Here is a 15,975-nt window from a genome sequence, read left to right as displayed (position 1 = left end):
CACTGTTTTATATGAAGCCATGGTTATATTAAAAACTGTATACTACAGAATCACATAAGCCGGTTTGGAACCACAAAGGAGAATAAATATAAAAACAGCTATAGGTACATGGACACAGGACAATAATAAGTTGGAAAAAAGATAACTTACTTTTTTTCATTTTCTCCTAATTTTCTCCAAATTCTCCTTTAAATGCACTTTATAGTTTCATTTCCTCAAAGGTTTACAAAAAGAAAAAAAACTCCTCTCTTTTTACAAAAAATAAAATAATATTAAAATAAAATAAGTAGCAAGTTGTTCAGAATGACACGGGAGCTTTTTTCTGGATTGTAAAAGTTCACTGAATGTCTGTTTTTTTTTTTATTCACAGTCTTTTCTGAAATTGTCTTTCTTCGTGTAAGTAAACTGGTGTAACAGCGATTTTCCTTCTAAAACAAACGCTAACTATCTTAGTCTTCTCGTGCTCCCATCCTGCTTATTGAATTGACATGTAAGGCCAGTTGAAACTACTTCCCGAAAGCAACATGTCTCTTATGAGGGTTTCAATTGGGGTTTTACCTACCAAACGGACGAAAAATAATTGCTCTATGACCGAAGAGGAGACCGTGCGAAGAGAGGGCAGGCGGAGTAAAAGCTTCCCAAATCGAGTTGGCTGGTTAGGGTACTGGCTCCTAACGTACTCCTCCAGAGCACATTGGGATTTCTCTTGCAAACTTTCCACGTGAGCCACATCGGAAAGACCGCAAGCATCTAGAAACGGGAAGAAGGCAAAATGAATGGCAAGATTAGGCACATGACTCAGTTCAGCAACACTGGTTAGTACAGATGAAGACCTCCAAGGCCCTCAGATGACGCTGGCTGAAGCTGCATTTTTAACTTCAAAACAGACGTGTATCCTCTCACATGCAAAGTGTATATTAATTACATTTTCCGTGGAAAATTATCGTCATATTCCAAATAAGAATTGTGATCTATTGTCGTCCACATACCACATTTTATGATTCTATATAATGTTGTATCTTTTCGGTCTATGGCAGCGGCACCTTGACTAAATTGAAAGCAATTGTAACATGAGGAATTCAAGTACGGTTAGCAGCACATCATTTTAATTTTTAACATTTTTTCAGTGATTAGGGATGTAGTCAACATAGATGTGCATTTTACAAACCACTTGGCAGTGCCTGGCTATTTTAAGTCGACGTGAGTGATTCTGTGTAAAGGGCGACTTGTAGTACCTGCCTGAGAACATAAAACGTCGACAAACATTTAGCATTGCTACGTGTCTTATTCAGATGCGTGAGTTTTTTTCCTTAATTTGGGACCCTAATGATTATAACGATGCCCGTTGTGGCACGACGCATTTGTCCACACAATACACAACGTCAAAAATATTGAAACTGACAACAGCCTCTCTGAAGCTTCATGGCAATTGAGTTTATTAAAAGAACAACAACGATGCGCACACATTGAGCTCTGACTCTGTTAGAACATCGGTCATTATTCCGTCAAGTTCCCGCGATCCAAAATTGTTTATATTGAGGGTTTTGCCAAATCAAAGGCACTTTTTGACCTAACCGCTGTACTGGATTTATTTTTCGCTAAAGTACAGACACAAACCGACGGCTCAACCGATTTGAGAGAAATGACGTCCAGCGGTGATCTAGCATTCACATGAATGGCAGTAATCACCAATAAACATGGCCGTCGCATGTCTCTAGCAAAACAAGCCATTTTTCATGCTTGCATTATACGTGGACTATACACTGCTTAAAAAACAACATTCCTGTGTACAATCAATAAATACTCGTTTCGGTTGCCCTATTTACCATAACATCTATGTAATAACCGTGTTTTGTGTAAACGAAAAGATACATCGTACGATAAAAGACAAAACATATAATAACGCAATAGCGACAGCACTTACATTAAACTACTCGTCCCTCTGTCGAACATACTCAATACAGCAGGGCTACATACATCTCCATTTGCACAGTAACTTTAGTACAGACACAATTTCTAAATTTAATGTTTTAAATACCACACAGCGTATTTCGCATTGCTCGATACTTAGAACGTATGTTTTTTTTTATTATCATTTATTTACTCCTTTAATAATGTGAGTTAATGATAAATTTCTGAATCTGGGGTCATGACCCAGCTCTGGATCATGTCCAGAGAATGCCTTGGATCCCCAGATCACCCTAACATAACAAGCAGCGGATTGTGAGTTCTTTTCCCACATAGCCTAAAATGTTCTATTCCAGAAGGGCAAAACTCTGTTGAGCTATTGCTTTATTAATTGTAACATCAACAAGAACTGTTAAGGTTAGGGATCTGTGTCGTGTGGATTCTGTGTAAAAAGACAAGGTTGTAATATAGAGCATTTGGCCCAGGTTCTTCACCCCCCCCCAACCCCCCCCCCCCCCCCCCCCCCCAAACACACACACACACACACACACACACAAAACACATACAAACCACCACCATCGCCACCACCCCTCCAACATGACATCATTTATACCTGTCATTCCTTATAAATACAAATAATTGATGGTACATAAACACATAATCATGCAAAAGCAGAGCCATTTAGAGCTAAAGCAAATAATTCCATCTATATCACTTCATGTTAAGTACTTGCAAATTAATGTTGACACTGCTTGGACAAAGTTCTAATAGCATTCCACAGACCAGGCCTCAAATATGTTTCGAAATTTTGTGGAGCAAACTGAAAATAACTTTTTATGTCTTTCTCTTCTAAGAAAAAAAGTTCACACACCCTACAATATACAGATTTGTCCCTGTTAATTTAAATATATATATTACAGACATAATAAATCACAAAAAAATACTGTGCGGCTTAGATTACAAATTATAAAGCTCAGCAATAAGGCATGTCTGTGCTCATATTATTGTAGACTCAGGAATTTGTTTCTGAAAAAAAATGGATATATACATATTTACACATTATTGTGTTTGTTTATATATATATATATATATATATATATATATATATATATATATATATATATATATATATAAAATTTTTATTTTTATTTTTTTTTTACTGTCAGTCTTTATTTTCACTTTAGTTTTGGTTTCCATGTGGGGGTGACCACTGCCCTGTTATGAAATGATATGGCCACTCAGATTTTCTAGATTATTTTGTACCCCTAGGTACTAGGAAGAGGTGCTTTAGTACACAGGCACAAACACAATCACACACACACACACACACGCACACTGGGTTTCAGATGTGCATTCATTTTGAAATTACTTTCAATTAAGGGGGGGTAGTTTCTTGAGAACCCAATTTACTGCTTACCTGAGGTGAAAAGTACTATGGCCTTTAAGCAGCTGTATTCAGCGGAGTCGACATGCAAAGCTTTCAGCTTCTCCACTTGTTCTTGGAAGATCCTAATGTGGTCCATAAAGGCGACAACTCGGTCCGCAGACATGGGAGAGGCGTGTAGGCCTGCCGCCGCCAGAAGAGGAGCCACATGCAGTGGCATGGAGCACTGTGCCGCGTTCAGCACAAACAGCTCACTCCAGGTTAACCTCAGAAGGGCCACCTGGTCCGTAATCTGCAGGTCTGGAAAGAAGGGAATATTCCTAGCCCACTCCACGGCGCTAAAGAGCATCCGGGCCGCCAGTTCACAAATGTTCTCGATGCCCATGATGTTATTTGGCTGCATACACTGGCTGCCATACCGGGACGTCGGGTAGGGCTCCGCTCTCAGGAGAAGAGAGATATATCCGGATAGGTAAGAATGGCAATGCAGAGGGTCCCCGTTTGTCAAGGCGAACTGGCCGTGGTGTGGCTGCGTGGGTGGCATCCGTCCTCTTTGAACCGCTGCAGTAAAGACAGAAACTGCAGATATTGATGCCTGAATTCTACACATGAACAAAACACTTTAACCTCCTTATTCACTGCACATTCAAGAACAAATCAGAATTAAATAATAGTAATAATAACAAACAATACTGGCTTACTTCTTTGTTTCCTTTAGTCTTATACTCTTTTTCTAACAAACACATTTCTTCAATTGTTCGATCTAAGTTAGTTTCATAAACACTACGAGTAACAAACAAAAGATATTACATAGAGTTATAAACTGCACTTGTGGGATAAACATCGCGCCAAGGTCTCACACAAAACGAACTGTAAAACAATCTCATTTTCATAACAATGCGGTTTTTTTGTACGTGTATGTTTCTAATTTTTACGTTTGTATTTTTGGGATAATTAATATCAAGAGCTTCTTCACATATGACAGCAGCAATGTGGATTCACTGGATACATGCACAAAGGAAGGCAACCCTCGCTGGCTAACCCTTAACCTACTTCGCTAGCTATTCATGCTATTCTATACTCCCGAAAACTACACAGCAGACTATTTTAAACACAACATAGCAAACTAAACGTTGTCCTGTGTGCTTTATTTTCATTTATGGTCAATATTTTGACGTTTACACGATAAATAGGTGGCTCGCCGCTACAGAAATGAATGTAACACGATTTCGAAATCATGTGTGCGATTTAAAACATGCAGTTGCCTTAAAGCCGCGCCATAACAGCACGGCGTATCCGTTCTCCTTACTCAAATAAAGACGCACATATAGCTAAATTTTCGCTTCTCGTACATAACCAGACAACGTAGTCTTTGTATAACACAAGACACCATAGAAATGTTTATAATATTGACTCTAATTTGGTGCGAACGTGTCATGAAACAGTACATGCAAAACAGTAAAGGGAGGAAAGATTCGTTCCGTCTCGAGCTCAAGTAATGAAGGCGTTTCTTGCGTGTTCCTGCCGGTTAGCCTGGGAAAAGACTCGGGAGAGAGTAGGGGAAATAGCACCACAATACACGATTTGTTCAGCACAAAGAGTAGAAAAAAACATATCGGTAAGAAAACAAAAATCCCAATACCTTCCCGTCGCATGCCAACTTTTAGGCATTTTTTGAGGCGACAGTATTGACACTGATTGCGGTGGTGCTGGTCAATGGGACAGTTCCTGTTGGCACGGCATGTGTAGCTAAGGTTCCTCCGTACGCTCCGTTTGAAGAAGCTTTTGCACCCCTCGCATGTGAACTGGCCATAGTGTTTACCACTCGATTTGTCCCCGCAAACCACGCATTCGATGTGCTGGGGCTGTTTTTCCGCTTGGCTCTGAGTCGTCTGGTTCGTCGGCGTAGACTGTGCTGTATTGTTCGGGGGTCCGCCTTGAACGGGCGTCTGGGGGGTCGGAGGGGCGACCTGCGAGCCCGCAAGGTTCAGCTGGCCTGGCTGAGCGGTAGGAAGAGATAGCGGTCCTCCTTGTGGGGCTTGCGAAGAGAGGGTGCCCTGAGTCTCGGCAACATCGTCCTGTGAGCCCCTCCACACTACCATTGCCATATCTGTCAGTCAACGTTAAGAAACTTTTTGTCTCCCGTTTTTTGGTTTCGCACGGCTTTGATTACAGTGTTGAAATAACGCAGTGCACTATCACCGGCAAGTAAAACCGTATGAAATTATTTATAGTAAACGATAGCTATATTTTGATGGATTGTCCGCGGAAACTTGCACAAAATTGTGTTTCTTTCAGCGAAGAAACGCGTACGCTGATGTTTTAAACCTGATGCGGTGACGAGCTGAAGAGCAGCCGGGAGCTCAGAGGCCAAATCCAGGGACGCTTGCAGTCAGCCATTCAGGAAACCCATTAAGGAAGAAATGAAGGAAAATGATAAAAACAATAATAGTAATAAGACAAGCGATATACACAGGCAACCGGTGCGTCGGCTGAAGGATAGCGATGTAGCAGATGCACAAAAAGATGCAAAAAGCCCAAGTCAACTCTTAGACACCAACAGCGAGCGATCGATCCCAAGTTCCTTGAGAAGTTCCGAAGAAAACCATCAACTGATAAAAAATAATGCTGCTTCTTCCTTTTCTTCCTATTGAGGCAACACCAGCGTGAGCCAAAGCCAGTGCTTGAGTCAAATATGATGAAGTCAACTCTCCGGCAAGCAAGAGTAGTAATGAAAAAAAGATCACAACCTACAGAGCCTCCTTCATGCGCGTAAAAATAATAAGAAAAAGATCAGAGAATCAAAGTGATCAAATATGTTAAAAAGGGGGAGGTTAGGAAGTGATTGCGATTTCTAGGAGCTGGGCTGGCAGAATGCTTTCTCTCTGATCAGCTCACTGCGCTCTCTATATAGTGAACTTTGACACGACTGCTGCAACTTAGCACACGTTACCATGGAGATAGGCTGCCATATAAGGAAAGTGACTGTGTTTGACTGGTCAGAGCTCACGGACCGCCCCCTGAACCCCATTGGCTAGTCGGCACTTGTGCTACTTGGTGCTTTGCCAAAGCAAGCGACGGTCGGTGGATAATCTGCTTGGTCTTAAGGCGAGAGGTATTACTGTACAGTTGGGAGAGAAAAAAAAAAAAAAACAACCACGATTGCGTTTCACTCTCACAAATCTCTTTTAGAATGGGAAATAAAATCCCGAAACCTAAATGCTGTTAATATTTTTGGTTTAATATCAGCGTAAAAGTGTTGGAATAAGGAAAACACGATTATAGCAAAGGTTCCAATATGCCTTTTGCATTGTCCTAATGCACTTAACATTTTAAATGAAAATACATTATTTTGAATAGATACGTGTCTGCTAAGAATTATAAGCATTGCTGCGTATTAAGTCATACTGATGATGTCGTTTTGGTCACATAATCACCTCATTTACTCCTAAATGCAATATTCTATCATTCGCATTCGGCATTTTATGTTAACCATATGCAGATGTTAGTATTGCCATTTTAACATGGTATAATTGCCCATTTTACATGTATACATTAGTAGTGGTATGTCTTCATGATCAAAGTATATAATATACGTCTTCGTTTAACCACAGTCTACTCTGTTCAAGCCTACTTTGTTTAATGCGTAATACAATGAACAAGCAGGCTGTGGTTAATAGTGAACATATTCCGTCTATTTTCCTTTAGTCTGACTGTGCTTGTGTTATTATTTTCCTCGATAAACATCTGATTCCTTTCCAATTTACAAAACAGTATAAAGTTACACAACCCAGTCGTCACTTTCGCTGAGTGACCTTTTTGGTTTATATCATGACAGATAACCTTACCAGGAATGACCCTGAGTGTTAAAAAACTGAGTGTTATGAGGCTGAATGCAAAGTATGCACATATTGCAACACATCCACTTATGCAAAATTACCCACGTATAAAGGTGCACACATATACTTCACAGGACAATACACCATATAAGATATTTAGTCTTTATAACTGCTTCATTCGGCATATATATATATATATATATATATATATATATATATATATATGCGTGTCTTAATGTGCAGATATATTAATTTTGACAGGATAAGTTGCGGTGTCTGTTTTTGGTCATTTTTTTAAAAGTGCGCACAGTTCAGGAATGATGACTTTTATGACGACGCTTATTGGAAATTAGGACAGTTATTTATTCCACTGGTGTATTTGTAATTGATAGCATTACGACATATGCCTGTACATCAGTACAATTGTCCGAATTAAAGTGATTCAACCGCCCTTGCTGATACACCTGCAATACGATCATAAGGGTCTCGCACTAAGTTAAAAACTGATTCATCAGAACAGAATGAAGCAGAGTCTTTCAGCCTGATATACTGTAAATGTGAAGCTGAACATGGAGAATTTGTGTCAATATTTAAGCATATGTAACATAATTGTGATATGGAGCTCGAATGGTTCTTGGCTTAGTTGTGATGTAGAATGGATGGAATGGCATTTAAAAGCTTCATTGCATGAAAACTATGCCTGAGGAACTCTAAATATATTGCAACGTTTTTCTTGTGACAATGTGAAATAGACAGTATGCTCATACAAGTACCAACAGATAGAGTCATATACGACATGAACATTTGGCACATCATAAATTGAATGTTTTTGTGAAACACACCAAATGAGTCTAAATCTTATTTTATGTGTATTAAAATGACCTATATTTTTAATGGCATGATGGATCTATAACTAACGTGGTATAAGGCATGTCAACATCTGAAAAGTGTATTACCCAAATGTGAGTTCATTAGGCTTGTGTTTTATTGAGTTCGCTAGCTATACGTTTATCAGAAGACAGACAACCTCAACATCATGAATAGGAACAAGTGGCTTCCCTATATTCTTGGGATTCCAAGTCGTTTGCAATTTCTAACTGCCAGCTTGTGGTACTTTGAAGGGGGTGGGTTGGGGGGGGGGGGGGTGGCTGTCAGAGTCGGGTTAAATCGGAGAATATGCTGTCCATGAAGAAAAAAAAATACCGAAGAAGGCATCTATTATAGTATCTGGGTGCCCCCTAGCGTATGGATAATTCCTGCTTCAAATCTAGCTCTAATATAGAAGACCCATCTTAAGGCACCCGGCTTCGATCTCTCGTCTCTCACCAACACCAAAGTCACTTCTGCCCATTGTAATCTGATTAACGCTTTAGGGGTTTCCTTCTAATTACCTTGGACGTCGCTGAACTACGTGTGTTGGTCTACACTTTTACCTTTTCGTCTAAGTTTTGGATGAACATCGGAGTGGTCTTTTTTCCTTTCTCTTCTGTGTATTCGGGTTTGTTTAAAACAATTACTGACATGCTTAGCCTGAGCGCAGCACTTTTTTCTCTGGTCAAACCGTGGTTTCCTTCCTTTTTGCAAAATTAGCTGTCAAAAGAACACGAACACTTTGTAAATCACACCGTTCCACTCTGGATTTTACCATGTCTTTACACTGGTGAGTCTGCATATTTTCCTCCATTTGTGTGATAAATGCAAGAATGTGTGTCATTATTGTGTTCATTCCCGTAAGATGGACAGGGACCGTAAATAACAATTAAAAAATAGCCTGAGCTATTCAATGCAATCAATCACTGTAATGTGACGCGGTTTAGACATATTAAGAATTTTCTAAATTTCCAGAATAATTTAAAAAACAAATGCCTGTCTCGCCACATTTATACAGAGACATACGGAATAGAAGAAACGAGACGCTCAAAAACATACCTCTTGACATGTTAGCATAGAAATGTTTGTTATTCAGTAACCTGTGCGATCATTACGTTCGTGTTAAGCACACACACACATTACTGCCATACTACGCTACACCTGCATGACTACATTTTAAGATATCGTTGCCTATATGTTTATATCTATGTGCAAATAAATATTCGTTTCTTACAAACGTACCAAACGCATATGTTGCTGATTCGTCTTCGGCGTGATGCATCTTGCTTCTTATTAGTAATGAGGGTAAACGATATTCTAGCAGTCGTCTTCTTTTTCTTTCTTTCTTTCTTTCTTTTTTGGTCAGATCAATCAACGTTGTCTCTCCGTCAGGCTCATTTATTCCCCCAGATGACTTCTTAATGTTATTTAAAATTACCCTGCGTAAAGTTTAGGGACTAAAAAGTCATCCCCGTAGCTGCATCAGTAAAAACAGTTAATGTCGTGTTTTCAACTAACTTTATATTGCTCAGATCCTCATGACTTCGTGATATGAGTTTCATATAGTTGTCTTAAAAACGAAGACAAAGGGGAAGAAAGGACATTAGGAAGACCAACCCGAGCCTTGAGGGAATTTTCTCCCCAAAAAAAAGAAAGAAAAGAAAAAAAAAACAAGCCAGAAGAAGCTTTTAGTGCGTTTTTTTTCTGCTCCGCAGAGGGCAAAACACGCTTCTCCGCGCTGCTGCGTCGCGTGGACTGATAGAGGCTGGGAGGGAGAGAGAGAAGACAGGGGAGACACCTGTCTGTTTACAAGGAAACCTCTTATACGGGTATATCGTTTATGACTTTCTCTGCTTAATTCAAGTATTTTTCCAGCGTAGTTTGTGAGAATACATTTTTTTTCTTTTCTTCCTCTCCCTTTTTATATGAATTGTCGAAGCCTTGAGAATTAGGTTGTGTCGAAATGTGCCATGTATACGATAACACAAAGATGTAAGAAGAACTGCGTTAAACCACAAATAACACCTTAGGCATTGGCTAAGGTTATAATTTATAACATAACTACTAAATGAGATAAAGTAATATCTTAATGTATAACACAAACAAACAAAAACAAACGCAACATAATATCATAATTAAAATTCTGCTGGTAAAATAATAAGACAGGAATTGATAAAACAGGGAACAAAGATCTGAAGCGATCTCTCTTTGGTTATAAGGATTATAGATATAACTATTAAGTAATTCTAATAATGTAATTACACTTGATGGTAGTAAGAACAACACCACCACTACTACTACGACTACTGCTGCTACTACTATTACTTTTAATGGAGATGATAATTACAACAGCAAAGTAATAATAATAATAATAATAATAATAATAATAATAATAGTTTGCGTTATATTCAGATTGAGTCCATTGTATTCATGTAGTATATGGTGGCCTAACGCTTTCTACTAACTACAGACATGTTTGTTTCTTTTAAAGATTATTTTGTGACTTCGCCCGGTTCTTTTGGGCATTTCCTACATGTTCATTTTTATCCCTGAGTATATAGGCATTTCAGACCGGCTCATAGATTATTTGGGAAGTACGAAATCTATCCGTTGAAGAATTCCCAAGGCATCGACTTTTGTCACGGACGACTTGGGCGCTGGATGTCGAAAGGGACAGAGAGGGTCGCTTAAAATCGATTTTTATTTCCCTTCTCTTGTCCTTTCGGATCAGCGCCTCTCAATGGACACACAGGAGCTGCCTCATCCCAAAAACGTGTGCAACACGTTTTCTGCATCAGCTAACGGTAGAAAGGCCAGTTCAAATAAAACACTCAGACTAAATTGACAATTAGCGGATTGCGCAATTGCGCAGATACACAAATTTTGAGATTTTGGGAGAAACATCAAAATCACTGTGTATGTAAAACCTGAGATGAAGTAAACCTGGAAAGAATCCTAGTGTTCAAGATGGTTTGGAAAAGCGTTCTGAGGGCAGCTTCAGGTTCTCACATAAATCAGGGCTCTGGAATGGCTGTGCAATGCAATACCAGCAAACCTAATACTAAAACCAGCTTCTGTTATTACTAGTACTACTACCACTACTACCAACAGCTACTATAATGGTAGGGCATGTTCATGGCACGGTATGCGTGCGTGCGTGCGCATGTGTGTGTGTGTCTGTATTGTAACTTTTTATTTTAGCCAACTCATCGCTAAGGTATTAATGACAAAAATACACCCATGTGAATGAATAATCTTTTTTAGAATGGGGAAAAATATTCCTTTCGCTTTTCCAGGGCTCTCGTAATGAAAAAATGCTCTTCAACAGAAATAATATCTGTAAATAGAGCACAGCATGCTTCCACACACAATAGCGTGCCCCCCACAGGGATCTCCATCGATTAGGACGAGAGTCTGGGATGTCATCACACTAAATGTTTACTGATCACACACAAATAGTAGGAACTTTAACGATTTTCCCTGTTCAGAGCGCAGAGAAAGGGGTAAAGCACTTTATTATTGTTTGTAAAGCAAAGAGCGCACTCCGAGCCAGGGTGCTTTGAGATGTGTCCTAGCCGGGATAAGAGGAGTTAGCGGGATCGATAGCCAGTGATTAGGGGAGCCAGTTGTTGAGAACCATTGTGCCCTGGGAAAGGAACCATCTTCACGCGCTCAGGGGGTTCCGTCAAAGCACCGGTAAAGGACTCGGCGAAACAAAACAAAAATAAAGAAACGGGGAGAAAATAAAAGCAAACTCTTAAAATGTAACCCAGCAATGAGAAACAGTGGAGAGGAAAATTGACCAATTACGTTCTTGTGTAAAACGAGACATTTTCTAAAAGTTGAACATAAAATAACGTTGTGGATACAGGGCATTCTTAAGATGTAGTTATTTAACTTCACAAACATTTCGCGCATTTCAAATGCAGTCATTTAACCTGACTACCACTTGACGCATTTCTCTTCGAGAATGGCACGGTGAATTTACTTATAGTGTAGAGCACAGTTGGGCTCTGGCTCAAGTGAAACCTAACTATTCATGGATGCGCACTATTCCCGTAGGCAGAAATTCTGTATTGATTACATAGCGATGTTCAGGTGAGCCTCTGGGTGTTAGGGGAGGAGAGGAAAGTTCACTTTAATCTTATCAGTGTCTTCACCCAGTCCTCCAAGTGGAGGATGCTGACCCCAGGGTCACAGAGATCCTGGCCTGATTAACCCTTCCAGTCCTGCCACAGAGCAAAGGTTAACCAGGCTAATCAACTTTAAGGAGCTGATTGAGTCAGAAGATGGGAAAAAGAGTCAAGAGGAATGAATTGTTCCTCCTATACAGACCAATCCTTTAGCTGATTGGTTTCACTTAACTGGCATATAAATCCACCCATCGTTCTTCCTTATCATTGCACTGACCATCCATCTATTCACATTCCTATTACAATATATGGTTTTAAAAGTTTGTTCAATGCACACTTGAAATACAAGAAAGAGACAAGATAATGACACCAAAAAATGCTTGTTGATTACACATACACTTCTAAAGGTTTAGCTGCACTCAGACATGTTTTGGATGTGAAATCCCTGATCCGTACATACATGATATAACTGATAGTGTGATGTGTGTGTGTGTCTGATAGAGAGGGAGTTAGTGAAAAAGAAGTGATACCAAAGGCCACCTTTAAGGCCTTGCCTACACCTCAGAATAAGAATACATTAGTTGCATCAACTCATTACTTCAAAGATCATTTATATTTTAAATTGATATGAATACATCTCACATGGGCAGTATATAATGTGCTTTATTATTATTATTATTATTATTATTATTGTTGTTATTATTATTATTATTATTATTATCGTTATTAGCAGTAGCAGTAGCATTAGTAGTGGTATTAATTCAGTAATATGAAGTGAGGGTCAAAAAACAAGGAGTTATCTAATTAATTTTTGGGTATTACGGTTAGCATAATAAAAGTAATAAAATCTTTGTGCTCTTTGTAGTATATCCATATGATTTTTGTTGCTCACACATTTTCCAATAATCATACATCTTCCATTTATAAATTGCAATACACACTGCATTGGACATCAGTTAGACTGTAATAGTTTAAGTACATGAATTGGCGTCATCAGTGCATTTTCTTAATAGCAGTGGTGTTAGTTTTTTGCTACAGGTCACTCCCATATCAGTTTCCTTAACTTCGAATGACAGAAATAAATATTTAAGGTAAGGACAAACTGTGTTGTCTTTTGGTTGATTTCCATTCTACAAAAAAAAAAAACAAACCTATGAATTTTTGCCCTATATTGTTCATGAGTATGAATACAGCCACTTACTGGATTTGATTGCGTGAGTATCAGTATCATGTCATATCGTGTTATGTCAGTATCATGCATGGTGCGGTTTCCCAATTCACTTTGAGAATCAGAGTGCACCTGCTACTGATTGCAGGAGAAGGGGGACCACTTCCACCCCAGAATTTGTACCCTACTATTCTAATAGTGAACCAAGTTTTGACGCGAAGTAATCGTTTCTCTTCTCCATAAGCCACAGTATTATGCTCACATGCTCTCCAGAATTCAAAGATGCAGGAGTCACGGCTCCTTTCAAACTCTAGACTCATATGTGGTTGCACTCGCTGTAGTCCTTAGTTTTGGTACATCAACATTCTCTGGATTTTCATCTAATGCCTTATTTGATTGTTTGCAAGTGTGTCATTCACAACTGCTGTTTAAGACTAACCCTCTTATGCAATCTTTCAGCATTGCGGGAGATCTGGCGAGAGTGGTATTCGATCCTTACATTAAGGTCAAAGCATAATTCAGTCCTCTATGTGGCAGGTTCAAACAGGAACAAAGAAAAAAAAAACATGGAAACGTATGTACTGTGGAGTCAGGGGTAAGCAGCCATGTTTAAATTAAACTGAGCATGTCTGATTACCGTTTTGAATTTTACAAGTGGGAACTTGCTAGCTTTAATACACATTGTCTGGCACACATTAATAAAAAAACATCAAAAATATCTGAAATCTTGTCACACTGAATCTATAATGACCAAAAATTGTCCATCTAGCTGATAATATTCATCCCTTTCTGTCATATTTGATATTTGACTCAAGTTTATGCTATATATATTTATTACTTTTGAGTCATGGATGTTGCTAATTCAGAGGCCCAAGAAAACTGACAAAAGCAAAGGTAACATATTTCCAATTAGTTACTACCAGTCTGAGATCAAAGGATTATATGATCTGGCCACCATAAAAGATTTTTGTTCAGGTGTGAAAAATCGGTATTGAGCATTACACACGTGAATGTAATGATATAACAACATGTTGGAGTGAGTGTAATTAACAAGTACAATTATGGATTAATCACATGGGTTGACAGTTATTATTATTATATTTCTGAAAAAGGACATGTTCATGCGACAGTGTAGGTAGTAACAGCATCGCTTGTTAAAACACATTATATGGAATCTCTGTACTAATGTCGTGCTGGTAATTACTTTAACTGTAATAGCAGTTTTCTGCCAACTGCACAGTACTTAACTTTATTATTAGATATTACAAATAATACTTCAGATTAATAATGAATGAAAAAAAGTGAATAAACATCCCTGTGCCTGTGAAGGATTCAGCACAAACACAAGTCGGAACATGAGTGCTCACATGTATGGGAGCATTAAGTGATGTTTACTGTTATGGGTAAATTGCTGATGCTCGGATTTGCCTCTCAGTCTCTGTTTAAAAAGGTGCATTTCTGTGTTCACTGATCTTAATAAAAACAACTTGTTTTGAAATCAGATAAAAGCAAAATTGTCTAATTCCTTCTCCTGGAAAATTGTCAAGGAGTGTGCATATTAAACCTTTAATAAATATATAATATTTCAGTCTAAAAAGCTGTTAAGCAGCAATTATTCACTTGTGATTTTTTTAGTTAAAGATTAATACTTCGCATAGGGCACTCCAGATACTGAGCTTAGTGCTATTTATTCATTCTTTGTATTCCTGCTTAAAAGAAGCCTACAGCAACCCACACATGGACACATTAAGACAAGCAGACACACAAAAATATACACACACACGCACATGCACACACACACACACACACACACACACACACACACACACACACACACACACACACACACACACAATGTATGAGCCAGACACCAGTACTTAATAAGACTTTGGATGAAATCCAGTTCTTCTGATTTCCTGTTTGGCCTTGAAAATAATTAACACATTTAAAGAAATGTTCCCTCTGTTCATTAATTACACATCCTTTCCTTCCATTTCATCTGGAAACACATGAAAATGGTGCATAGGTGACTAAAAGTGTAGGAAAGGTAGGATCAGCATGTACTGACACACTTGTAACTGAGGAGTGTATTTATTAAGGATTTTTTTGGATTTTTTTGCTATTTAAAATGAGCCAGTACCTTATTGATCCTCTGAAATAGACAGGAGGTGAGGCAGCATGGGTGTTACGCTATTCTTTTTCATTCTTGCACACATACAAAAAGCATCACGCTATCTTTGCGAAGTAGTAAGCCCTACTGCTCAGGTAATTTCAATGCAAACTACTTCTTCTTCTTCTTCTTCTTCTTCTTCTTCTTCTTCTTCTCCTCCTGCGATTAATATTAACATTATGCTGAAGATTTCTTCTGAGGTTGAGTGTTGATTGAGGTGTAACACAAAAGATGAAGAAAAAAAGGTGCGTGCAGCCACACTAAGAGATACATGGTCAGAGGGCATTTGGAGTGAGGCCGTTTTAAATGGAGGGAGAATAACTGGTATCTGTCTTTGTAGATGGGCTCTTGAATGGCGAACGGCATTTGGATAAGAGATATTTCAAATGTTGACCAAGGTCACAGTTTACACACAAAAAATCTCTGATTGATGGTATTCAAAAGACAGATATCTTTAGTTGAACTGCAGGTGGAGTCATCTGTGGAACTTTAGAAGAACACAG

General features: G+C 38.7%; 1 protein-coding gene across 2 annotated transcripts; it reads right to left on the bottom strand.

Annotated features, from left to right (window-relative positions):
* Positions 1–317: 317 nt before the first annotated feature.
* On the bottom strand, positions 318–6,180 carry LOC118787811 (COUP transcription factor 2-like). Of its 2 annotated transcripts, none has more exons than XM_036543502.1 (3): positions 4,935–6,180; positions 3,326–3,871; positions 318–750 (listed from the first exon to the last, which is right to left on the bottom strand). In XM_036543502.1, the coding sequence occupies exons 1-3, from the start codon at positions 5,398–5,400 to the stop codon at positions 476–478; spliced, it is 1,287 nt and encodes a 428-aa protein (XP_036399395.1). In that variant the 5' UTR covers positions 5,401–6,180; the 3' UTR covers positions 318–475. The 2 variants fall into 2 exon arrangements, with proteins under 2 accessions (XP_036399395.1, XP_036399396.1); XM_036543503.1 differs by having other exon boundaries at positions 320–750; positions 3,326–3,853.
* Positions 6,181–15,975: the final 9,795 nt, after the last annotated feature.

Source organism: Megalops cyprinoides, chromosome 13 (genome assembly GCF_013368585.1).
Source record: "Megalops cyprinoides isolate fMegCyp1 chromosome 13, fMegCyp1.pri, whole genome shotgun sequence".
In the NCBI taxonomy this organism is placed as follows: Eukaryota; Metazoa; Chordata; class Actinopteri; order Elopiformes; family Megalopidae; genus Megalops; species Megalops cyprinoides.
The sequence above is the reverse complement of the archived record's forward strand: the minus strand, read 5'-3'. Positions and strand labels throughout refer to the sequence as shown.

Bases quoted from the DNA above. Each gene is read 5' to 3' on its own strand.
- LOC118787811 (XM_036543502.1), bottom strand. From the start codon at position 5,400: ATGGCAATGGTAGTGTGGAGGGGCTCACAGGACGATGTTGCCGAGACT. The intron at 3,872-4,934 runs GTATTGGGATTT...CAATATCTGCAG, and splicing joins AGTTGGCATGCGACGGGAAG to TTTCTGTCTTTACTGCAGCG. The intron at 751-3,325 runs GTAAGCAGTAAA...TCCCGTTTCTAG, and splicing joins CATAGTACTTTTCACCTCAG to ATGCTTGCGGTCTTTCCGAT.